The sequence below is a fragment of the Apis mellifera genome, linkage group LG10, assembly GCF_003254395.2.
Source record: "Apis mellifera strain DH4 linkage group LG10, Amel_HAv3.1, whole genome shotgun sequence".
Taxonomy (NCBI): Eukaryota; Metazoa; Arthropoda; class Insecta; order Hymenoptera; family Apidae; genus Apis; species Apis mellifera.
This window is the reverse complement of record NC_037647.1, coordinates 9,933,685-9,958,589: the sequence shown is the minus strand read 5'-3', so window position 1 is coordinate 9,958,589 and position 24,905 is coordinate 9,933,685. Positions and strand designations below refer to the sequence as shown.

The 24,905-nt window shown below is 24.2% G+C and overlaps 5 protein-coding genes and 1 long non-coding RNA gene across 21 annotated transcripts; 4 read left to right on the top strand and 2 right to left on the bottom strand.

Annotated features, from left to right (window-relative positions):
• The first annotated feature begins 2,363 nt into the window (after positions 1–2,363).
• LOC408282 lies at positions 2,364–10,248 on the top strand. 12 transcript variants are annotated; one of them, XM_016914602.2, is made up of 18 exons: positions 2,364–2,766; positions 2,930–3,078; positions 3,306–3,428; positions 4,520–4,663; positions 4,826–4,852; positions 5,045–5,241; positions 5,326–5,467; positions 5,582–5,678; positions 5,743–5,937; positions 6,098–6,250; positions 6,338–6,572; positions 6,701–6,973; positions 7,042–7,249; positions 7,328–7,512; positions 7,622–7,914; positions 8,160–8,435; positions 8,793–8,975; positions 9,099–10,248. In XM_016914602.2, exons 4-18 carry the CDS (start codon positions 4,533–4,535, stop codon positions 9,255–9,257), a joined length of 2,754 nt encoding a protein of 917 aa, XP_016770091.2. In that variant the 5' UTR covers positions 2,364–2,766; positions 2,930–3,078; positions 3,306–3,428; positions 4,520–4,532; the 3' UTR covers positions 9,258–10,248. The 12 variants fall into 12 exon arrangements, with proteins under 12 accessions (XP_016770091.2, XP_016770093.2, XP_006566147.2 ...); XM_016914604.2 differs by lacking the exon at positions 3,306–3,428 and having other exon boundaries at positions 2,364–2,613; XM_006566084.3 differs by lacking the exon at positions 3,306–3,428 and having other exon boundaries at positions 6,743–6,973.
• Positions 10,249–10,293: 45 nt separating this feature from the next.
• LOC410195 (COP9 signalosome complex subunit 6) lies at positions 10,294–12,627 on the bottom strand. 3 transcript variants are annotated; one of them, XM_393678.6, is made up of 6 exons: positions 12,505–12,627; positions 11,546–11,792; positions 11,177–11,460; positions 10,946–11,111; positions 10,685–10,878; positions 10,294–10,612 (listed from the first exon to the last, which is right to left on the bottom strand). In XM_393678.6, exons 2-6 carry the CDS (start codon positions 11,775–11,777, stop codon positions 10,472–10,474), a joined length of 1,017 nt encoding a protein of 338 aa, XP_393678.2. In that variant the 5' UTR covers positions 11,778–11,792; positions 12,505–12,627; the 3' UTR covers positions 10,294–10,471. The 3 variants fall into 3 exon arrangements, with proteins under 3 accessions (XP_393678.2, XP_006566141.1, XP_006566142.1); XM_006566078.3 differs by lacking the exon at positions 12,505–12,627 and adding an exon at positions 12,104–12,213; XM_006566079.3 differs by lacking the exon at positions 12,505–12,627 and adding an exon at positions 11,886–12,036.
• Positions 12,628–13,054: 427 nt separating this feature from the next.
• LOC100576915 (asparagine-rich protein) lies at positions 13,055–17,592 on the top strand. Of its 2 annotated transcripts, none has more exons than XM_016914334.2 (5): positions 13,055–13,216; positions 15,055–16,683; positions 16,756–16,926; positions 17,025–17,162; positions 17,235–17,591. In XM_016914334.2, exons 2-5 carry the CDS (start codon positions 15,064–15,066, stop codon positions 17,382–17,384), a joined length of 2,079 nt encoding a protein of 692 aa, XP_016769823.2. In that variant the 5' UTR covers positions 13,055–13,216; positions 15,055–15,063; the 3' UTR covers positions 17,385–17,591. The 2 variants fall into 2 exon arrangements, with proteins under 2 accessions (XP_016769823.2, XP_006566138.2); XM_006566075.3 differs by lacking the exon at positions 13,055–13,216 and adding an exon at positions 14,584–14,723 and having other exon boundaries at positions 17,235–17,592.
• LOC107965021 (phosphatidate cytidylyltransferase, mitochondrial) lies at positions 13,735–14,207 on the top strand. Its single transcript, XM_016914231.1, has 2 exons — positions 13,735–14,111; positions 14,198–14,207. The coding sequence occupies exons 1-2, from the start codon at positions 13,735–13,737 to the stop codon at positions 14,205–14,207; spliced, it is 387 nt and encodes a 128-aa protein (XP_016769720.1).
• Positions 14,213–18,838, bottom strand: LOC107965048. Its single transcript, XR_001704408.2, has 2 exons — positions 18,701–18,838; positions 14,213–14,335 (listed from the first exon to the last, which is right to left on the bottom strand). It is a non-coding gene; the product is annotated as an uncharacterized LOC107965048 (long non-coding RNA).
• LOC408283 (E3 ubiquitin-protein ligase RNF13) lies at positions 18,831–23,677 on the top strand. 2 transcript variants are annotated; one of them, XM_006566077.3, is made up of 8 exons: positions 18,831–19,008; positions 19,697–19,999; positions 20,278–20,470; positions 20,622–20,830; positions 20,922–21,096; positions 21,205–21,363; positions 21,449–21,658; positions 21,866–23,677. In XM_006566077.3, the coding sequence occupies exons 2-8, from the start codon at positions 19,820–19,822 to the stop codon at positions 22,084–22,086; spliced, it is 1,347 nt and encodes a 448-aa protein (XP_006566140.1). In that variant the 5' UTR covers positions 18,831–19,008; positions 19,697–19,819; the 3' UTR covers positions 22,087–23,677. The 2 variants fall into 2 exon arrangements, with proteins under 2 accessions (XP_006566140.1, XP_026298928.1); XM_026443143.1 differs by lacking the exon at positions 18,831–19,008 and adding an exon at positions 19,360–19,416.
• Positions 23,678–24,905: the final 1,228 nt, after the last annotated feature.

Here is a 24,905-nt window from a genome sequence, read left to right as displayed (position 1 = left end):
ATTAAATAACATATGTTAATTAAAACGAGAATATATTAAAAGAAAATATGTCATTTCTTTCTTAAAACAGCATAAATTAAAAGTAATTAAAAACAAAATTATTTAAATATTATATTCCAACATCTTATTTATTTTGGTTTAATACAGTACTGAAATCCAGTAACTAGAATTACGCAAATTATTCCGCAAGGTGGTGGCACCTGTCGGATTGGAAATCGAATGGTAGCATATCTACAGGCGTATGGATAAATAATGTTTTAGAATATATTCGTACATACATATATATACATTTATTGTTATACAAGGATTTTTCTTTCAAAAATCTTTTAAATAATGCAATTAATAACTATAAGTAATACTAGAAAAAGTAATTTCAATGATTGGAATTGAATGTGTTTCAATATTTCTTCATCGGGTATTGAAATCTCCAGGTATTTAATAAGCCATATTAACTCATATAGAATGTTCGGCTTAGTATGTTAATTAATTATGTTGAATAATAGCTTCTTATTTTATTAAATGTATTTTATAATTTAGAAATGTTTTAAATACATATCGATGAAAAATATTTATATAATTTAATAATGATTTATTCATTTTTGGACTTATTAATTTTCATAAAAAAAATGTATTTATGCGTATATTATAAAAATATATATGTATTTATAATATAAAATATTTATTTTCCTTATAACAGTTTCTATCTTATATAAAAATACAAAAATACATATATATATATGTATGATACATAAAATATTGTTTTTCACATGTAACTAGTAGCACCATCTTCTTGAAAAATTCTCAAATTTGAAACACTGACCGACAATAAAATAAGCTTCTTAATAGTCTTTTACTAGTACTACCATCTCTTTGAGAAATATAAAATCTTCTTATATATAGTTATCGATAATAAGAAAGTTTTATTCTTTCCTGGAAAGATGGCACTACTATTCAAATAAATTCATATTAGCAAATTCACATTATTGTCAATAAAAAAATAGCAGTTTTTATCATAAAAAATAAATATTTCTAGAATTAAGAAAATTTTTGAAAAAAATTGTTTTAAACATAAAAAAATGATTTGCAAAAAATAATTATATTAATATAAAAATTTTATAAATAAATATAAATATATATATATAAACTTTCATAAAAATTCTTATTTTTAAAAATACTAAAAAAAAATGTTTATTTCTTAATAAATTATATGATTCTAATAAAATCAAAAATTTGGCATCAAAAAATTTTTGTTTGAATTTTGTATTAAGAAAACATTCGACAAAATATACGAAATTTTTTTACAATTTAACTTATCTTTTTTATATTTCTTTTACATAGTTTTACATACCTATATATTTTTAATCCAATACATTGATAAAAACTTTTATTTATCATTTTTTTATTATTTTATTTAAATCTAATTATTAAAGTAATTTCTTCTTTTACACATTTATTTTTGCAAGATATCAATTTTAAAAATAACAAAAAATATAATGTAAATAGAATAAATAGCAAGTAATAAGAGATAAGAATTGACTATTAGCGCCTCTTGAATTCTAACATCTCTGTAAAATAAGATAAAGTAAGAATCGAGGATCAAGTTCATCTCTTATATTTTTAAGAATATTTTTAAAAATATATCTGGTACTAAAAACAGTTAATTTCTATCCTATCTTTATTCTATCATCTCTTCTTCTCCTATTTGCTATCCTTTCTATATGTATTCCATTTTGGTATTTTTCTGAATTTTTATCTTATACCTGTCTTTTTTTCACTATTTTCCTTGCTATATTTGATTTATAAAATTTATAAGATCTCAAAGATGGTTTCAATATTTGATTAATTTGTCACCTTCAAAGCAGTCAAAAATAAGAATGCAATATAATAAGAATATTTATGAAAAAAATATATTAAAAAATTATTTTTAAAATCAATTAATTTTTTTCAATTTTTGATTGAATTGAATATAATTTTTACTTATCGTTGTAAATCGTAAAAAACATATCAAATATTTAGTTTTTTACATGATTAGTATTTCAAAATATGAAACTCAAAATTTCATTAAATATTAGACCTATCTTATATATCATCTTATACATATTATAAGATATATACATATTATGTATATCACTTGCTCTTTAATTCTCAAAACAAAGTTCGAATTATAATGAATATTTCAAGCATTATTTCAGATGTTATTTTATTTACTATGAATTCATATTGATAAATAAGAATTTCAAAAATACATTTTTGCATATAGATTTAATAAAATATAAATGAATATATTATGAAAAATTCTGTATAAGCTTTGGCAGGGCGCCGGCGCCGCTCTATAAATAGTGCGTAGTACAACGCCAACCGCCGGTTGCGGCTTATGAACAAAGTAAAAGGAAAGCCAGCCATCGCGTGTGTGCACAATCGTAGTATTGTAGTTAACGGTGGGACATTTCGTATGCTATCTATGCACAAAATTGAATTCATTTTTTCGTAATAATTAATTCAATAAGTTTATCGTACCAAGTTTATTGTGAATAAATTAATCATATTATACCAAAAAGATTGCTATCTAAAGATTGTAAAATCCTTATCAAGAATTATTTAATTTGATTCTATGTAAGATATTATTCTCTACATTTTGAAGATGTTACAATTACATGTGTATTCATTATGCGATATGCAGCATGTTCGTTGACGCAATGGCATATATTAAGATGTGAATTTATTTGTGATTGCGTCAGCTGATCGACAACCTATCGAGTAAATTAGGTGATTATATAAATTTTAGTTTTAAGAAGTCGTGATCATGTTTTGCAAAAATATTATTTAGCATTTCTCTATGTGGTACCGGCTAAATTTTTCTTTACTAAGAGAAACTAATTATACTATCTTCGCGACGAAAGATTACTAACCATACTACCCTTTCCACCAGGCGTACAAACAGTTTAAGGTCCATATGGAAAGCTTGATGGAATTTTATATATTCTTCATTGGCTAAAATTGACTAATGCTTTACAAAAATCGATCGAATATTTAATATTTTAACGTTTACGGTTTGAAATGAACCGGGAAAAGTATCAGGTAAATTAATTAATGATCTATTCATATATATCTATATATTATGTTAATATGACGTTTTACAATTTATAAATTTTTAAAAACAATAAAAATAATATATATAAAAAAAATTTATTTGTGAGAATTATATCATATTTTTACATAAAGTTTTACTTCATAATTATTGTAACATTCATGCTACACATGTAGTATGTATATTTAAAGATTAATTGGAAGTTCCATTTTACAAGGAATACAACGAGTATTTTTAAGCGAGGAACCAAGGATATCGAGTTACATGGCGCGTGAAACCTTGTTTCATTTTATAACCATGGAATATTTATTTTTACGCGACATTTCGCGCGTAAACATATGTACGTATGCTCTATCGGTGATTCGGTAGATCAATCGCGCTTGTTTTAAACTGTACTACTTGCATTTCTTCGAAAGAATATATTTGCAATTATACTAATACGTAATAATATATATTATAATAATATACTTAATACTCAGATTAAAGAATAATAAATATATATATACTGAAGAATTTAATTAAATTTTAAATAAATTTATAATTTACATAAAATTGAAATAGAATCATATAATAAGATACGATTTAATATCATTTAATTCTTAACTTAGATATATAGATATAGATATAGATTCATTATAGCTGATATATACATAGTTTGATATAAAAGAAATTGATTATTAGAATTATAAAAAAAAATTTTGAAAATTAATTTATATTTTGAAAATATTTATTTATATTCTTTTGTATAATTTTATATGTAATAATAATTTATTTATTGTCACAAAGATTTATGATGTTATCGAATTAGATATTTTGAAAATTATTATCCGTTGTTTTAACACGATATTATTTTTCGGATTTATTTGTAAAAAATATATAAAATATTAAACATAAGAAAAATTGGGAGAAAAATTCAAAATATTTCTTTTTTAAGTGCATATTTGCATTTGCATGTAATTCAAATTCATTGAATAGAGTTGTATTTATCATCATTTTCATTTCAGAAAATTTTTTAATAATTTTATAATTATAAGATATATTTAGATTTATTTTTTTTATTTTAATAATTTTTTACATAGTTAAGCTATATAATATAATGCTAATTATATTATGTGATAATAAAATATTTATTTTATTGAAATAATTACTGAAAATTGTAAGGAAAATTTTAGTTAATGATAGTGAAGCACTATTATAATTGCATGATTCGAAAAATATATGCATTAAATATTTTACGTATCTAAACATAATATTCAGAGTGCAAGATTCGCTTAAAAATACAAATATATATTAATCAAACAAATCCGACTAGCAACTGAGATTAGCAACATTACTAATTTTTATTGAGATTTTTGTTGAATTTTTTTCAATTTTTATATAAATAGTTCGAATGTATATAATAGATCAAATGCCATAATATTTGTTGTTTAGATCTGCAATTAGAATGGCTTTAGTAATGTTACCTTGTGATTTACCATGGTGGCCGGCTGTGGTAAAGCAATTAGAGCGAGCGGCAGCTGCCAGAAATTCCGAAGATCTCGTGGAAGCAATGCAAAGACTACATGACATGTGCAAGTAAGTGCATTGTGATTGAAGCTACTTTAACAAACAACACGCATATTTGATTTTCAATTATTTGGCAACGCAAATGTATATGTATATTTCGAAATGATATGATTGCTTCGTCTCGCGGAGATATTAACGAATTCGATTTTTTTGCTACATGCTGTTATAAAGATACGAGGAACAATGCATACTGAAAAGGTATATGACCAAAGTATTTCTAAATATCCATAAAAGATGTACCCAAATTTTCTTAAGTACACCGCTCTTTGTACAAAAATTACCCATATATTGAATGTTCTTTGTATAATTGTATAATTGTTACGTGTTTTTATACGTTTTCTAAACAATCTTAATAACTTTGTTTTAAAATATTTTATTTTTATTTTACAGCATAAGTCTCGATCCTGAAGAGGACATACAAGATCCTGAATTATTTTCTGGATTAGCAACTTTTCTTGATACTGATCTTGATTCTACTGAACAGGATCAAATTTTTGTAAATACAATACCACGAATGGTAGAAAGAGCAAAAGCTTTAAGATCCTGTAAACCTCCACAAGGTTTACACTTCAGTCTTCAACAACAAGGTAATTTAAATTAATTTCATATAAAATAATTGCTAATATAATTAGATATAAAAGGAAATAACATATTATGTACTTATGTTATAGGGGATTGTGTGGAATACAGCTATGCTTTCATTTCATCTTTAATCGCGAACGCATTCTTCTCTACGTATCCAAAAAGAACCGCGAAGACGCACCCAACTTTACGGGACTTCAATTTCACAAATTTTTTCAAACATCTTCATAAGTAAGGGTTAAGTTAAAAATATTGAATAGAAGATATTTAAATTTAAGGATGTTTTGTGAGAAAATTTAAAAAAGATGAAAAGAAATTATAAACTAATTTTATACTGGTTTTCAGTAATGGTCAAAAAGCTAAGCTAAGAAGCATATTCCGTTACTACGATTATCTTGATACCGAAAACGCGTTAGATGGAAAATTAATAATTTCTAGACAGGTATTGTATATGATATCACAATGTAAAAGATGTCATAATGTCAAAATAAATATAACATTTCTAGGTAATGACATCGAAACAATGGTTAACTATTGAAGATTGGTTGGAAAGTAACGTTCCTTTGTGCCCGTTGATGATACGCCATGAAGGTCGCCTAGACAGAATAGAACCAGAAACTAAAGTTTTGCGAGTTTGCTTTGCAAGTGCTAAATTTGGTGGCGGTGTACTTGATGGTGATGTTACGCAAGAAACTGTACATGTAAATAATTAAAGACGTGAGAAAAATAATTTTGATCTGAGTTAATCATAGTTTTCTCTAAAAAAAAAAAAAAAAAATGGAAGAAAAAAATAAACTAAAAATAAAAAATTAGAAACTGTTTTTGAAATAAAAATCAACAAACAATTAATTTAATTCTTAGATAGTAACACATCCCGAAATGCTCGTGGCAATATTGTCTGTTGAGGCTTTAGAAGATAACGAAGTTCTAATTGTTGAAGGAGTTAGACATATATCTAGAATAAATGATCCTCGTAACAGAGCGATATTTGAACCTCTAGCGAAACCAAATATTGTTAGTATATTATATCATTCTTCTGAATTTGATATGCAGTTCAATTAATATTTTTCTTTACGAGGTTTTTCTGTTATTTTTATATAGGTAACGGTATGCTGTATCGATCCTGAAGATTATTCACAATTACCTTTATCACAATTTGAAGAAGATAATATATTACGAGAAATGAATAAATCTCTACTTGGTTTTCGACAAAGACACATACCAAGTAGTCCAACTGATCCTGTAAAATCAGAATCAAATATAGATATTACAGTAGGTTCTCGAAGATTATCACCAATTGGAGAAAGTTTTAGTAGCACTCCTCCAGAAATAGAAGGTGATGATAAAGTATTGTCAATAAATAATAATTATATATATCAATAAATAATAATGCTAAAGGAAGTATAGCAAAAAAATCATTAGACAATTAATAATCATAGAATTATAATTGATATTTCTTTTTAGCAAAATCTGCACTATATGAACAAAAATATGATATTTTAACAGAAATTCGTAGTAAACCAAATGGCAAATCTACAAGACCATCTAGTCCTCATAAAATATATAATGATACTAATTATACAAACAAAAGAAATCGGTTTATCGTTCTTGGATCTAGTGGAGAAGTTTTACCAGTTACACGAAAATCACTTGGTCAAATATCGGTTTATAGTAGTTGTAATAGTCAAAGTACAGATAGTTTTCATAGTGCAAAAGATACTATAGATGAAGATTTGGGTATGTATATATATAATTTTTTATTATATAAAAAATTGAGATTTATTATTATTTATTATAATATATAGAAGAAGAAGAGCAAAAATTAAATAAACGCTACAGTACTCAGTTAGATACTCAAGAGCGAAGAGGAACTTTCGCTCAACGTTTAAGAGAAGCCTTAAAACGGGAAAATACAGCTACTGGAGCTACATCAGTAAATACTTCATTTGGAGAGAGTAGTTACGCAGTAGGAATAAGCGTATCTGGAAGTCATGTTTGTGATCAAGACATCAAGTACGAAAATTTATTTAAACTTGATATTTATATTCATACATATACATAAATTTATTTTAATTATATAAAATCATATAGAGTAAAAAGAGGAGGTTCAAGAGGTTTTGTTTTACGGGATGAAACAGTAGATGAAGATTTTTTGAAAGAATCTTTAGAAGCTGAACAAAAATGGTTAGGTAGATTTCGGCAAAATCAACCTATGTTACAAAGAAAAGATACAAATGCTAGCAGTAGGTATAGCTTCAGTACTGAATATAACTCCGGTAAATATAGAACTGCTTTATTTTTATTTATTATTTATTTATTTAAACATAATTATATCTTATATAGAATTTTAAAAATAAGAAAACTAATTTATTATTTTATTTTAAGATTTTTGCTCGGAGCTTGAAGAAGTTTATGAACAACTAGCTAAATGGTTAGAAGATCCTATAGCAAACGATGAATCTCGTGAATTAGATGCGAGAGACAAAGCTGTAGTTCAATTTGCAGGTTCATTATTGAAAAGAGCTCTTAGTGAATCATTTGCTGGTGTTCCAGTTCAAGAGGGTGAACCACAACCTTTTATTGATTCTACTGATGTAAATCAAAGTCACAAATTAGCTTTGGCTGTGAGAAGTTTGAGTTTAGAATTAGCCCGTCAGAAAAATAGAAGGCAACAATCAGTAAGAAACAAAATGCTTTTTTCTTCAGTTACTTAATCTTAAATTATTTGATCTTTAAACAAAACAATAATAATATACAAATAAAATGCAAAAAAAATTTTATGATGGATTGTTATTAATTTATAAATTATTACATTGGTAATTTTTAAATCATTCATTGATAAAGAATGAGAGACAAACTAAAGCCTAATATTAGATAATTTTTCATATATAGCCAAATCTCATCAATTCATTACACTATACAGGTACCTGTGTCTGAAGATATAGAATATTATGAAGATGCTTTAAATAATCATATTATGTCAAAAGAGATAAAGGATATTCAGCGTAAAAAACTTAGAACAATAACATTTACATTTGAAGTTTTTCAAACATTGGTTGATGATGAAACTACTGTATATTTATCTAATCCTGTTTCTTTAACTACATCTGGACCCATAAATGAGAAAAACACAACAAAATCTTTTAATATTAAAAATGATAAAATTATACAACAATTAGAATCCCATATAACATTTAATGTGAGCAAATTTATGTTATATGAATATCTTAATTCTGCTTTATGTAATGCATGGTACCAATTAATTCTTTTACTATAATAACTTGCATGACAGATTATAAATATGTGATTTTTCTATGATTTAGCTTAAAATAATTTAATTGCAATAATTTTTAATAACCAATGATTTGTCTCTCATTCTATCTGATAACATTTTATAAATGTTTCTTACTTGTATATTTATAATATAATTTACAATTAATATAACTTCTTATATCTTTTACAATAACATTGTTTAAAATTCAATAATTTTGCGTGATTGAATTGAATATTTTAAAATGATTCATATAATTTTAAATTTGCTAACATAATTTTTTAGATACCAAGAGATGGTAGTCCACAAACTGGTGGATTATTATCTATTGCTACAGGTAATTGGGGATGTGGATCTCGTTTAAAAGGAGATCCACAATTGAAGCTTGTTATTCAGTGGCTTGCTGCTTCTTTGGCAGGAGTGCCAAAATTAATATATTACACCACAGGAAATCCCAGTTTGTCAAAGGTAGTAAATATAATTGTAGTAAATGTGTATATATATATATATATGTATATGTATATATATATATATATATATGTGTGTATATGTATTATTTTTTACACAATTTTAGTTTTTTAATTATTTTAGTTAGATACTATAAGTAGAGTTCTCATGGATAGACATTGGTCAGTTGGTGATTTAGCTGCGGCAACATTAAGATTTGCATTACACATTATTGAAGAAAGAACAGAAGGGAGAAATACTCTTTTTGAAGAAATAATTGGTATGGATAAACCAAGTCCTTAGCCCGATTCAATGCTGTCAGTTTTAATAGATATACTTGCTACTATGATTGAAAACAGTCTATTAAATACTTGAAGATAATACCAAAATAGTACAACAAATGAGCGTGTGTCTTTTGCAATTTTTGAAAGTAAAATATATTTCAGAAATTATTTGTAGGAAATCTTACAGTGAGAAAAGATTTTAATTTTTTAAGATTTATATAAATCAGAAGAAAGAAGAAAAATCAGAAGAAGAAGAATTAGACATTTCATATCAATATCAAACAAATTCGCACAACTTACAACGTACAAAGATAAAAAATGAAAATTTCGTATACATTTTAGAAAATATTATATTACATATTATATAAATAACCTGAAATATTCTTTGTGCACATAAATAACACAATTATTTAGTGAAATTATAAACAAAAAATTTCACTAAAATGAAATTTGTCCAAGTTCAATTATTCTAGTCATATGAAAAGTCAATTCTGTTTTATGTTTACAAATAATACATAAGATATGTAACTTAATATAGTTATTTGCAATAATTAACGAGGCACAATATACTATATTATATTTTGTACAGTATAATATTTATAAGTCGTTATATATATTAAGTAAAAATATATGTAATACTCAAATAGATTTTTAGATAAAGACTATAGTCGTATTTTATAGGCCGCTTTTTTATATTTGAATATAATTTATACAAAATAGATTACATAAACTATAAAAATTAAATATGTAAGAAGAAAGGAACGTGGCCTCTGAAAATATAAATATAAAATATATATACATATATTATGAGATACATATACTATGAGATGTCTTCCATAAAAAAAAACATATAACGTCTGTATCAGCCATTTGTAAGTACATTCTCGATGTACGTTTCACTTTAAAAAATATCATATAGAATGTGTTTCAAAATTTTCTTTGTATGTATGTTATCTCTTTGTACATTTAAAAAAAAATACGAAGCACATATTAAAAGATTTATATAATGAGATAGATACATAAAATTTAATTTATCCTTATAAACTAAAACCAAATATTGCAATATTTATTTTATTTTTATATTTATTTTTATGAGATACAATATCTATTACAACATTTGATTTATTAACCAAATTTACTGCATTAAATTTTTGAAATTCCAGAAGTATTCATTATAATTTTTAGAGTAAAAAAGGTACAAGTATAAAAAAAACAATGAATTCTATTTACTCATTACAAAAAAAGGCTTCGCAAACGACGACCAACACCTTGCCTATCATACAAAATATTGAATTTATTAACAAATTGATTTATATTGTTGCAACCTTTTGTTATAATACCAAGATACGTCATCAAGCCAAAATCATTACATTGCTAAAAAATATAAATAATATATTAAATATATAAATAAATTGTTTTTTTGATGATATTGCAACAAATACTTACATTATAAAAATCAGCTTTGAATTTAGGATTATTTAAAACTGGTAATCTGTGCCCTAAAGAACAAGCTGCTCTTAAAACTTCGTGATTTCCTTTCAATTCTCCATTCTGTACAGCTTGTACATATTTTAGAACTAATTTTACCCTTGAATGTAACATTTTTATAGCACTATGTTGTGCAGTCAGATGTTCAGCAACTATTACAAATTACTAATGAAATGTCATTTTATTTTTATAATTATAAATTAATATAATATGAAATACCTAATGAACTCTCTCCTTGATCATTACTACACATTCTTGCTACATGATCTACTCCAATTCTTTCTGCTTCTTCTGTTGCTAATGTATAAGTCAATGGAACAAACAACATCGTAGCTTCTCCATTTACTAAATCAATTACTGATTCATACATAGACACAGAAAGTTGCTAAAAAATGTAATATTATTAAATATAATACATATATAAAACTAATAATAAAAGCAAATACATACATCAGTATTTTTTGGTCTTGGATCAAGTTTTAATAGCACAGGACTCTCATTAATTTCACAAAGTTGTTTATGTACTGTAATATCTCTTTCATTAGGCATGTCACCTGTAGTATACCACCCAAGGAAATCCATTTCACTAAAAACTTGCTTAAATTGTTCTTCTTTAGTATTATAATAATCTCTATCAATTATCACATCATCTTTAATACATGTAAACATTAATTCAAAAGAATTCATAATTTCTATGTTGCGTCCTTTTTGTTTGCCAATTAATGCTCCATATACTAAAATATTAAATTATGAAGAACGTAAATAATTAAGCAAAAAGTGAAAAATATAAAATATATATATATATATATATATATATACCTAATTGATCTGTTCCTTCTTGGGCACGAAGTCTAGTCCAATGTTCACTAACATTCATTATAACAAGAGGATGAAGACTAATAGAAACAGAACCAACAGTACCTGAAGATGCCATTACTTTTATAGCACTAGGAGTATTTGTTGACATAGTACTATTTTTTCCAGAAGTATCATCATCAACTTCCATTGGTGTATCCGTTGAAACCGTTGCATTATTTTCATCAACTTCCATATTTAATTTCTATTTCTATTTGTTTATATTATTCAATATATATAAAATTATTAATTAATATTAGACAACATAAGATTATATAAATTTTAGTAGTATTTTATTTAATACCTAGTATTTTATTTAAATAAACCTCTTTCTTATAATATATCAATAAATATAATTAAATAATATTCCTTGTTTAAATAATATCAGCTGTACAAATAAAATCACTAATTCAATCATACGTTTTTTTACAATTATATTTTATTATGCATTTGACATTGTCAAATTTAGATGTGCATATATAAATAACAGATAGTGCACAATATATTTTGAAATATACTTACGAAATATTACTTTATGATATAAATTATTTTAAATCTAGATAAAGTATAACCAATGGAGTTAGCAATTACATTGTTCATACTAGAAGTTGCACCAAAAAATATACTAGGATGAAAAATTTTTTATATACAGGGTGATTAAAAAAAAGAATTATAAATTCTGGAATAATATTTAGTAAAAAAAAAAGTTTCAATAAACAGTTCAATAACAATAATTCAAAAAATGAATATTTTCAAAGTTATAGCAATTTTTTGTTTTCATTAAAGAAAATAATTTTTTAAGTAATTTTGAAATAATATATAATATGAAGATATTAAGCATGTGTGGAAATTGTTATGAATCAATCTTTTATTATTTTATCTTATATTTATTGAAAATATCAAAAATAAATAAATTAACTTACCAAAGTTCGTGATAAATGTTGACTTTAACTATTGACAGACGAAATTGAAATCGAAATTGTTGTGCAAAATTCGTTGATGCTTATCATAATTTTTTTATCAATTGTTTATTTTTTAAAAATATCTATATTTATGATTTTTAATTTTAATAGTAATTTATATTTATTATTGCATAATTTATCTTGTTTATTGACAATAAATAATTCCATGAAAAATTTTATAATATGAAGAAAAATAGTTATTTCATATTTTGGAATTATGAATTTGATCTTAATTTCCCTAGATTTTGATCACGTGGTTTTGTTTATTTCCAATGTGCCACGGTGAACATAATATACATAGATATATTATCAAATATAATGGAATTTAAAAAAAAAATAAATTATTAAAATAATTAATTATATTATTGATATGAAAAAAATAAAATTATAAAAACATATAATTAAAATAAATTAATAAATTGAAATAATTAATTGATTACAATTCAATGATATCATAAGGTACAAATTTCTATGTAGCCAATGTAAATCAAATTATACATACTAAATGTATGTAAGTATAATTCAAGTAGTCATATTTTTCTAGATTCAATGCAAAGCATATTGCAATGTTATAATTTCGTTGTTTATTTATGTCAGTTTATTTTAAATTAATTATATTATTAAAATTGATACATTATAACAAATCTTCGATATACAATATTTCATCGACTTAGTAAGTGATTGTATTGATTAAACAATTTATTTTAAAAAGTTTTAGGTTAAGTTAAGAATGAATCTTTGTTAAAGAGCGCAGTTGATTACAAATCTAAAAATTTATAAGTTTTTTTTTTAAAAAGATTTAAATTTAAAATATTTATTTCATTTCAAGTGCCATACTTTATTACATTTTACAATATTATATTTTTTCTTTTAATTATATTTATATTATATAATTTTGATAATATCAAACAAATCAACTGTACTCTGACAAGAAAAAAACAAGCATATGTAATGATATTACATAAAAATTTTTAGTTTAATATTTGAGGATAAAGAAGTATTATGCAGAATTAAAGCTATTGAGTGCTTTTACACAAAATTTGATTGTATTGTTGATGTCTCAGTATAATGGAAAAATTGATAGGAATTCATCAATTAAAAGATATACTTAAAAATTTTCCAAGAAATATAAAGTTTTGTTTTGCATATGGATCTGCAGCATTTAAACAATTAAACAATGAATCTAACAATATGGTGGATCTTATATTTGTTGTTCGTAATGTAAATCAATGGCATGCTGAAAATTTAAAACTTAATCCTAAACATTATGCTCAACCATTAAGATTTCTTGGACATAAAGCAATTACTAATGTACAAGAAAAATGGGGTGCTAAAGTATATTATAATACATTAGTTAAAATGAAAGAAGGATATACTATCAAATATGGTGTTGTTTCTGAAGTATCATTAGTAGAAGATTTATTAGATTGGACTGATATATATTTAGCTGGAAGATTACATAAACCAGTTAAAATACTTATGGAACCAAACGAATATTCTCAATTAACTACAGCTTTAGTACAAAATTTACATTCAGCTGTACATGCAGCTTTATTATTACTTCCACAGCATTTTACAGAAATTGATTTTTATAAAACTATCACTGGCTTATCTTATAATGGTGATTTCCGAATGACTTTTGGTGAAAATAAAGAAAAAATTAATAACATTGTTCTGCCCCAGTTGACATACTTTAAACAATTATATAGTCCAATTTTACAACATTTTGAAAATTATGTTGATATTCCAAAATCTGACAAAATGGCTGTCATATGCCATCAAGATATAAGTCCTGCAACAAAAATACATCACTTAAATCAATTACCAAGAATACCACAAGTTAATCTTGTTAGAGCATGGTCTCAAGGTCCAAGATCAAAAGATACTGAAGATTGTTTACGTGCAATAGCTTATGATCCTGATTGTGGAGAAATATTGGAAGAATGTTTAAAAGAAATTATATGGAGATCTAGTATTTCTCAAAGTTTAAAAGGAATTGCAACTGCTGGATTTGTGAAATCTATTCAATACAGTACAACAAAAATAATGAAAATGTTACAAACAAGTCCACAGATAACTTCTCTTCCAAAACTAGAATCAAGTCAAAGTAAAGTTGAAAGAATCATGGAAAGTGTGAAGAATGAAACTCAATCAAAGGAAACAGACAAACGCGTAGAATAGTAATTATCATACTCATACTTTAATTCTGTCATATGTACTATGTTTTATACAAATGTGTTTAAAATAAAGTTGTTATTTAGTTAAATTATAATTATTTATTCTAGGTATTATTTACCTTAATTTTTAAAAATATTTTTATGAAATATTGTCCCATTCTGTTAAATAAGATAATTAGAATGCATACTATATATATATATATGTATGATGAGTGTGTGTATGTGTGTACGCGCGCGCTCGTGCGCTCGCGTATATATATATGCGCTCACGTATGTATATACGTGTATATTATTTTTATAGGCATATAAGGAATTAAATTTATGCTGCTTTCAGTAATTAACTATGACCACAATGGATTCTGATTCTGAGAGTCAAGACAGTGATGATGGACGGCGATTTCGTTTTGAAGCCACTCGTAAAGATAATGTACAACTGGATGCAAAGATGAAAAAATTATCGACTTTAAAATCACAACAAGAATCATGTTATAATAACATAAAGCATAAAAATAAAAAAGATAAATTTAAACGTAATTATAATAGAGAACATAAACATTCAAAAGAATTGAATAATGATAATAGAGATTCTAAATATTCTACTAAATATTCAAAAAATGAGATAAAAAATTCAAAACGTGAAAATAATAAAGATTATAAAAATTTAAAGGATATTAGTTTAGATACTAAAAGTATTCCATTATCTTCGAAACACAAAACAAAAGAGACAAAGAAACACAAAAGTCAAAATCGAAATGAATATCTAAATTATAAATCTCAAGAACGATGTCATAATAGAAATGAAAATGATAAATCACAAAATGGCAAACATAAAAATAAATGTCATGAAAAATATAATAAACATCATACTTGTGATAGAAATCGTGATAAAAGTAATCAATCATGTAAAATGAGATCTGAAGATTGTAAATTTCGAGAAGAATTTGAAAAATATAATATTCATAAAAAAATATCAATGAAAGAAGATGAAAAAAAATTTTTGTCTAAAAATATAAAAGAGGATAATTGCAATAATGAATCATTAACAAAGAGAGAAATAGAAAAAGTGGAAAGTCAAGAATATAATGAATTAAATTTATCTGAATTTAACATTTTATCAGACGAAAATATAACTGATATTTCAAATGTAAAAAATAAAAATTTATTATTACAACTACATGATAAGAATTCCAAGAAAAGGTATTTTAATAATGAACATAATGATTCATCAAAAAAACACGTAATAGAAATGGAAACTATGGACAAATTACCAAAGGTAAATGCAAGGAAGAATGATTTATTTTATGGTTCCAGTAATAATAATTCTGGTACCGTTTCAGATATCTTATTAAATACATCAGCTATATTGATGGAATCAAGGAAAAACATAATTGATTTAAATAATAGGGAAATAATATGTACTTCACTGGAAGAAAATAACATGTACATTACTGAACCAACTTCCTTGCATCTTAATAATTGCAATTCTGTAAAAATAACAGATATTAATGAGAAAATTACAACATACGGACCGGCTTTACCGCCGCAATTAAAAACTGATCTTTCCAATAATATAGAATCAAATAAAGATTTTATAGGACCTTGTTTACCAAAAAATGATGCACAAAATATAAATGAAAAAATAGAAAAAGAAACAGTAAATAATATCAGTCAAGATAATATAATGGAAGAAGATGTTTCATATTTGGATATTGTTTTTGGTCCAGCATTACCACCGCATTTGCTAAAGCAGAAATATAATGATGATATGAATACAAAAATAATAGGTCCTATTCTTCCAAATAGTGCAATGTTATTTCATAATCATGAAATAAATCAAATAGAATCTGAAGATGAAGATGGTATAGGCCCATTGCCTGCTAATCATCCAGCATTAGAAAATAATTTTGTATATAAACAATTAGAACAAAGAGCTCAACAAATTAAAAATGAACAGAAAGATGAGGTAAAATAAATTATCTTAATGTTAATATTCATTATAATAAAAATATTTAAAGATTGAAATATAATATTTTAGGATTATAGTATATTAAATCAACGGGAAGAATGGATGACTGAGTTACCACCAAGTCAAATCAATAATTTAGGATTAACATCACGAAAATTTCGGATGAGAGCAGGTCCAGATATGTCTGATAGATCATGTTGGACAGATACTCCTGCAAAAAAAGCTGAAAAACGAAAACGAGTAAATACATATTTTATATTTACTATTATGTAAATAGGAATTACTAAATATAAATTAATGTTATATTTTATAATGTTAAATATTCATCTTTATTTTAGGAAGAAGAAAAATTATATAATGATAGGACATTAATTACAGACTTGTCTATTGAAAATGAAACTGATTATCAGAAAAATAGAAAATGCGAAAAATCACTTTTAGAAATACATCAAGATAAACTCCGAAAGAAAAAATTGGTATTTATTTATTTAATAAATAATTTTTTTTTTACATATTCTTTGTATATAATATTTTGATAATAATTTTAGAAAGAAGAAAAAAAAACTGGGCAAACAATTAGAAGACCATTTGACAGAGATATTGACTTACGAATTAATCGATTTAATCAGAATAAAAAGAATGCTATTATTAATAAAGCACAAAATCTAAATGAAAGATTTTCCCTTGGAAAATTATGATGGGATCAAAGTAAATATATTTCTTTCTTTTTTTACTTATTTAATTATTAAAATATTATAGAAAGCAATGAATTTGATGCGATGTAAATTTAATATTTCTTTCAATGTAAACGATTTTGCCAATGAGTGCCTTCAATACATATTTTTATTTAGCATATTTTGATATATAATCTGGATTCTTGTTTTTTTTTTTTCTTTTAATTAATTTTTTTCATATTCAATATTTTATCATTCTTATATTTAATTGTAATTTATAAGTAACATTAATATTGAAGATATTAAATCAAAATTATTAGCTTACTAAAATATAATCTTTTTGAAGTCACTCAGGCAAAATATGTAATATATCATAATATATATTCAATAATTATTTCTTGAAAAATTTCTATTGACTTTATAAATAATAAATCATGTCAATTTAAATTTCATTGTATTATGTATTATTAAATATTAAAGATTATATATGTGTATGCGCATAATATTTTAATATAAAATGTAATAAGTTAGTAAGTAAAGAGATTGTAAGTATAAATTTTCTTCAAAAAGAAAAATATTTTTTCTTAATTGATTTTACTATGCAATCAATTTTGCCTGTGATTATTTAAAGTTGTTTTGATGTAATACATATCTTATCTAATGTAACAATTATATAAGAATACTTTAAATATACTTTATATGAAAATCATATTATATGTTTAATTTATTCAATAGATACAATTGTTCTATTTTTAAATAAAACAATATATATATTTTATATTTTTTATCTAAATACATCAATAAAAGTAAACAAAATATCTAGCAAATAGTAGAAAAAATCGATATAAGTATAAATTTATATATATACATTTACATAATATTTTCTTATATATATTTTTAATATATAAATATAATATTTTAAATAAATACAATATTAAATATTAATATTTTTTTGATAAATCAAATATAGTAATAATGAAAGTTTTAAAAAAATTTAATCTAAAATTTAATTTAAAAAATATTAATTATATGATGTAAAAATTGATAAGTTGTAAATTGACATTTACTTAAATTTAAATTTAACGCTTACATTGCGCGGTAATATAGATACGTCCGGCATGGCACTATCAGATTGTTCCATAAGAAAATAAAGGAAAAAGTATATGTATGATATCCGCGTGACTCCAGGGATCAAGTTACAGTTTTTTTTTATATTAAAAAAATTATTGTTTAAATAGTTACATTATACATATATATATATACATATAACTTCAAATTACTTTTATTGAAATAATTATGAATAAGTGATTCATTTGTAAAACTAAATTTTTGACATTTACTTGCAAATTTTATTCAATGGATTCATCACGTCGCAGTCAATTTAGTATCGCCGTAAGGATTTTACATTTTTATTAATGTGTAATATTCAAAACGTTTTATAATATTATAACCTGAAATTTGTAGAAAACGAATTAAAGAAGATACAAATGAAGTGCAATGTGTAGACGGTGTACATCTTACTGCACATTCATATTATCTACAATATTACGTGTGTAAATGCATATATATGCACGTACGACCGATTCAACGTCTCCTGTGTGTCTTACTTAACGTGTTTTTCTGGATGAAAAAAGATAGAAAAATACTAGTACGTATCGAAATTATCTACGTATTTACATTTGAGTGTTATTACCTATTGACAAGGAAACTTACAGGGTTAAATTTACGCAGATGTTGCGTATATATTCATTTATATGTGTATATTGTTTTTGGATATATTAATCATTTATTTGTTTATTATATCTTATACATCTCGATATACTTTGAGAGATTCATCATCATTTCCTATGCTTCTATTATCTATTCGTTTATCAATATATCAAACTGAATGTGTTTACGAATGTCCTTTGCACATTAAATATATAACTTTTCCATTTTATTCTGATAAAAAAATAACGTTTGTATTTTTTGTTTATGGATAGTTTATTAAATAATCGATAATTAATCACTTAAAACAATATATTGTGAATGGTTAAAAATCATATAGTACTACTGTGTATGTATCATATTTTTTAACTTTATCATTAGTTAATTAGTTCGAAAATTTATTTCACTAAATGAATTAAGGTTTTTGTTATATAAAAAAAAAAATTGTCATTTAATGATGAAAATATTATTAGTTATTAGCATTGAATAATTATAAAAATGAACATTATTAAGTGTAAATTAATTGTAAATATAGTTGTGTATTAATTCAAATTTTATATAAAATATATAATATTAAATTACATATAAAATATAAACATAATCTGAAAATATTATAATTATTTTAACAGGCTAGCATTATTTTGTTCATGGATACATTAATATTTTAGAACTAAATGTAACATATAATGAAGCAATTAAACAAATTTTTAATAAAATATTAAGGTTGACAAGGCAATTTGACATTTTAAAACATGAAACAGTGTTGTTTAAGCCACCAACTTCAACTGTGGCTTATGTTTCTTGTCTTTTGTGTAATGTGCAATAGAGCAGATATTTTAGTATTTTCTGCGGCTGCAAGACATCAAATTGAAGAAGAATTTAGAGATATGCCTGCCAGATTTGGAGGTTTGATACCGTCTGAAGGAATTAAGGTATTTAATCTATATTTATAAGAAATATTTGTATAATTTTCTGTATATATCACATTATATATTTTATAAAAAAAATTGAAATATCTAGTAAAAAAAATTGAAGGTTAAATTAAAAAGTATGATTTTAATTGATATATAAATGTGAATAAAATAGTTTATGCAGAATATTATCAATGTAATTCAATATTAATAGCGAATAATAAAATGAAAATAGAATAATATAATAAATAAATTAGAAAAAATATATATATTATAGTTTATGAAAAATTTTATATTAGGGGATGGTTGTGTATGCAGAACCACCTACAGCATGTCATGAAATACAGGGTCCTCCTAATAGTACGAGTTATATTGGTAATTGGATATCTTTAATTGCTCGCTATAATTGTAGTTTTGAAAGAAAAGTACGAATGGCTCAGAAAGCTGGTTATGATGCTGTAATTATACATAATGTAAACAGCAACAAATTAGGTAATTCTTATTAAAATAAGAAAATGTTATAAATTCAATAATTATTTTCATTGAAAATATTTACATAATAATATTTCAATATTTAAATAGACCAATAGATAAATGAAAATATATAATAGAAATGTATAAATATATATGTATTTTATTACAGAACCAATGTTAGCTAAAGATCCTACAGGAATAATAATACCATCAGTATTTGTCAGTGAAATTACAGGATTGATTATTAAAGAAAATTATTTATATGATGAATTGTATTTTGTATTAATCAATGATGACAGTCCATTCAATATAACACATTTACTTTTGCCTTTTGCTATTGTCGTAGGGATATGTTTTTTAATCATGGTTATCTTTATGGTAAGATTTGTAGAATAAATTAATAAATAACATTTAAATTATTATATTTGCAAAAAAAGTATAGTTAAAACATTTTTTTTGTAAATTATAGATTGTTAGGTGTATTAAAGATAGAAGAAGACAACAAAGACATAGATTACCTAATTCAAGTTTGAAAAAAATTCCTACGCACAAGTATACAAAAGGTGATCCATATGAAACATGTGCTATTTGTTTAGATGACTATGCTGAGGGTGAAAAATTAAGAGTTTTACCCTGTGCACATGGTTAGTATGTGTCAATATGTGGTTAGTATATTAAAAAATTTGAAATATTTTATAACTAATAATATTTATATCATATTATCACATGAATGATATATTATTTATTTTTAGCATATCATACAAAATGTATTGACCCTTGGCTAACAAAAAATCGTAGAGTTTGTCCAGTTTGTAAGCGAAAAGTTTTTGCAGCGGACGAACAAGTTGTTACTGACGAAAGTGATTCAGATGCCGACGATACGACACCTTTGATTCGAGAAGGCCATCAAGGTATAAAAAAAAATCTTTATTTTCTCATTTTAAAAGTTATAGAATCATTAACTTATATTTTAGAGAAATAAAAATATTTTATTAGGTACTCAAGGTGGAACATTTTCACGACAAAGAGAGAATCCTTTTAATCGTGCCAGAAGATCGCAAACAAGACAACACGATATAATTCACTTCAATAGCAGTTCTGATTCTGAAGAATTATTAGATACAACAGATGAAGAAGCTAGTGTAAGTGCTGGAGAACCATCTAGTGGCACTGTTTTCAGGCCGTTTGATATTCATAGTATTAATGGTAAGAATTATTTTTAAATATTATTTATCTTCTCATTATTCTTGCCATTACATTTTAATTTAACATGATTATTATTTGATTAATATTTGAAGTATTTGTTGAGGATTAATTATTAAATATATTTAATAGTTATAATTATTTGATCAATATATAATAATGATCAAAATATTGATTAAAAGAAAGAGATAATTTTAATTATTTAATTAGGCGAGTTACCGGACTTGGAATGTTCTGTGAGCAGTACTAAACCACATACGGTAAATTTATATACAGATGTTGAAGAATTTCCAGCCCCTGTTGTTCAAATTACAAATTGCAATATACGAACAAATTCACAAACATCGAATTCGGGCGGGTCTGTACCAATCGAAAGTGAAGCCACAAATTTTATTAATACAGATTCTGAAAAAATCGATATTCATGTATAAAATTCGGTTATATCTATTTTTTATTATATATCTATATAATCAATAAGATTGATATGTTCTTTTAAGACATTACAAAATCTGATATAGACTGTTAATAATTCATAACTATATAAAAAAAAAAAGGCATTTTGAATGCTTTAAGAGCTTCATCTTTTATTTTAAAGAACGAAAAAAATATTTATCATTATTTCTTCTTTATTAACTATACAATAGTTTTCATTGCAAATTTAAATTTATTTCATTTGTCTAATATAAGGGTGCCCCATAAGTTTCTTTCTTTTTTTTGATACAAAATGAATACATGATATTTCTTGTTTATTGCAAGATTACTTTATTGCATTATGCATATGAATTATTCTGCTCTATCACTTTCTACCAGTTTCTCTCAGGAAGCCAGGAATTATTTCCATTTTTCAAAATTGTTAGGGTTCATTTGCAAAATATTGCTCAAGGTGCCTTTCGCTTACAGATTGGAATCGTTTATTATAGAGAGAATTTTTTTTAATAACAGGAACAAGTAATAATCGGATAAAGCAAGATCTAGTACAGAAAATACAATAGAATGTCTCAATCAATTTTTAACAGCTTTTCTCTTACAGTCAATGCAATATGCGGTTTTACATTGTCGTGATAGCCTCGTCGGTTTGCCAGTTTTGACTGTTTTTCTACTATGGCGTCCTTCAATTTATCAAACTATATTACAATATTTTCCAGAATTGATGGTTTCATCTTGAGAAAGAAGCTCACTACATTTTTCCAATCCCAAATGGATAAAAGAATTTTCTTCAGATGAAGTCCACGCTTCGCAACGGTTGACAGTCTCTAATGTTCTTAAATCAAATACATTTTCGATGCATATTTTGATAGAAAATCCAAGTTTCATCTCCAGTAACAAGTCTTTTTAAAAAAATCTCTTTCATGTCGTTGGAAGAGAAAATCGTATATAAAGACGCGATTCATAAAGTCGGTCTTGTCAATAGCTGTGGAACCCAAACTTCATCGATTGATATATCCCATCTTGGTCAGGTGATTATTTACTGTTTTCCTGGAAATGTTAGTGGCATCTATTATCTCTTGCTCATCCGCATATCGCGGATTTTCAGCATAGCCTTGATAAAGTCCGTATTCGTCATTGCTAGACGGTCACTGCAATTTTTCATCTTTCAAGTTAAAATTGCCATCTCTTAAACCAATTGTAGATGATCGTAATTGTAGCTCCGCTTCCCCTAAACAATACAAATCTCTTCTGCAGTATAATTTGCATTATCATCTTTTTTTTAAAGTAATAAAGCATAACATGTCGCAAATTTTTTGGCTATTCTTTTGGCTATTCATATTGGAATGGTGTAGAAAAAAATTTTAAAAGAGACTGTGTCAATGAAATGTATTTTGAAGAGCTTTGGGATGACTGAAACCGATGCTATAAACGACTAATAGATAAGTCTGCATGTTCATGTAAAAATAACCAGTTAAAGTCATTCCTAATGAGGTGCAAAAGAAACTTATGGGATACCTTTACATTTACTGTTTTTTCAAGCATTTTTTTTACATCATAAATTTTATATATAGATAATATTATATATAATGAAAATATATAATATATAAATGAAAATTTCTTCTTGAAAATGATTTGCCATTATTTTAATAGTAAAAATCATTGTTATCTTTAGCTTGTTTTAATTAAAATTTATTTTAAATAATATTAAAGTAATTATTTAATAGTTAAGATTTCAAATTATTTTTTTTTTAAATTTATATCTGTATAATCTAATTTTTCAAATATTCGTCAGTTTATGAAAAATATCAAAAATATTAAAACAATTCAATCGAATTATTTAAAATATTTATTTGTTTTAATCAAAATTATAATATTGAAACATTTAAGATTAATGTTTATTTATAATTTTATATGGCCTAGATATTTTATTTTAAAACTTTACTTTTGATTATCATGTATTTATCTTTTCTTTATTTAGTTACCATATATAGATTTTGTTTAATAGGCAATTAGACATAGATTCTTTATTCCATGAATGTTAAATAATGATTGGCAAATATATATATATATTGCCAATGTATTGCCAAAATATATATATATATATATAGCAAATGAATGAAAAAAAAAATATTTTTTAACGATATGATTCATAACATATATTTGTAAATATTATTTGTTATTGTATATACATACACATATATATATATATAAATTAAAAAACCAAAAATAGAATTTTCTTTTATGCAGGACATATAGAAAAAATATAGAATCTAAATATATAATAAAATTCTAATGGTAATATCTTGGATGTTACATGTTATATAAATTGAATTAAATTTTTTAAAAAATTGTAGAAATATAATGATAATTCTAATATTGATAATTAATTTTTTAAAAAAACAAATATAAAAAAATATAATTGGACGTTTTTGACATGTCATTTTCTATACATATTCTGTAAATTTATATTAATAGGAAAGAAAATTTTTTTTGCCATTTCCTAATAATGACACAGAGAATTATATAAAATGTTGTCATTAAGAAAAAATATTGTGACAGAAGACATATAATTAATAATGGAGATATAATATAGAAGACATATAAATAATTAATATAAATTAGGAAATGGTTGCTGTGATTTAATTGATATTTAAAGAAAATCTTTCGAGAAGAAAAGAACAAAGGAAATATTGTATAAAACTGTGTAAATAACTGGTATGTGTGATCTTATTGTGCATGCAGGCGCTCGTATGTATGTATGTACATGTATATGTATATTTTACAATATTAAAGAATGAATTTTTACTTAACCATTATGATA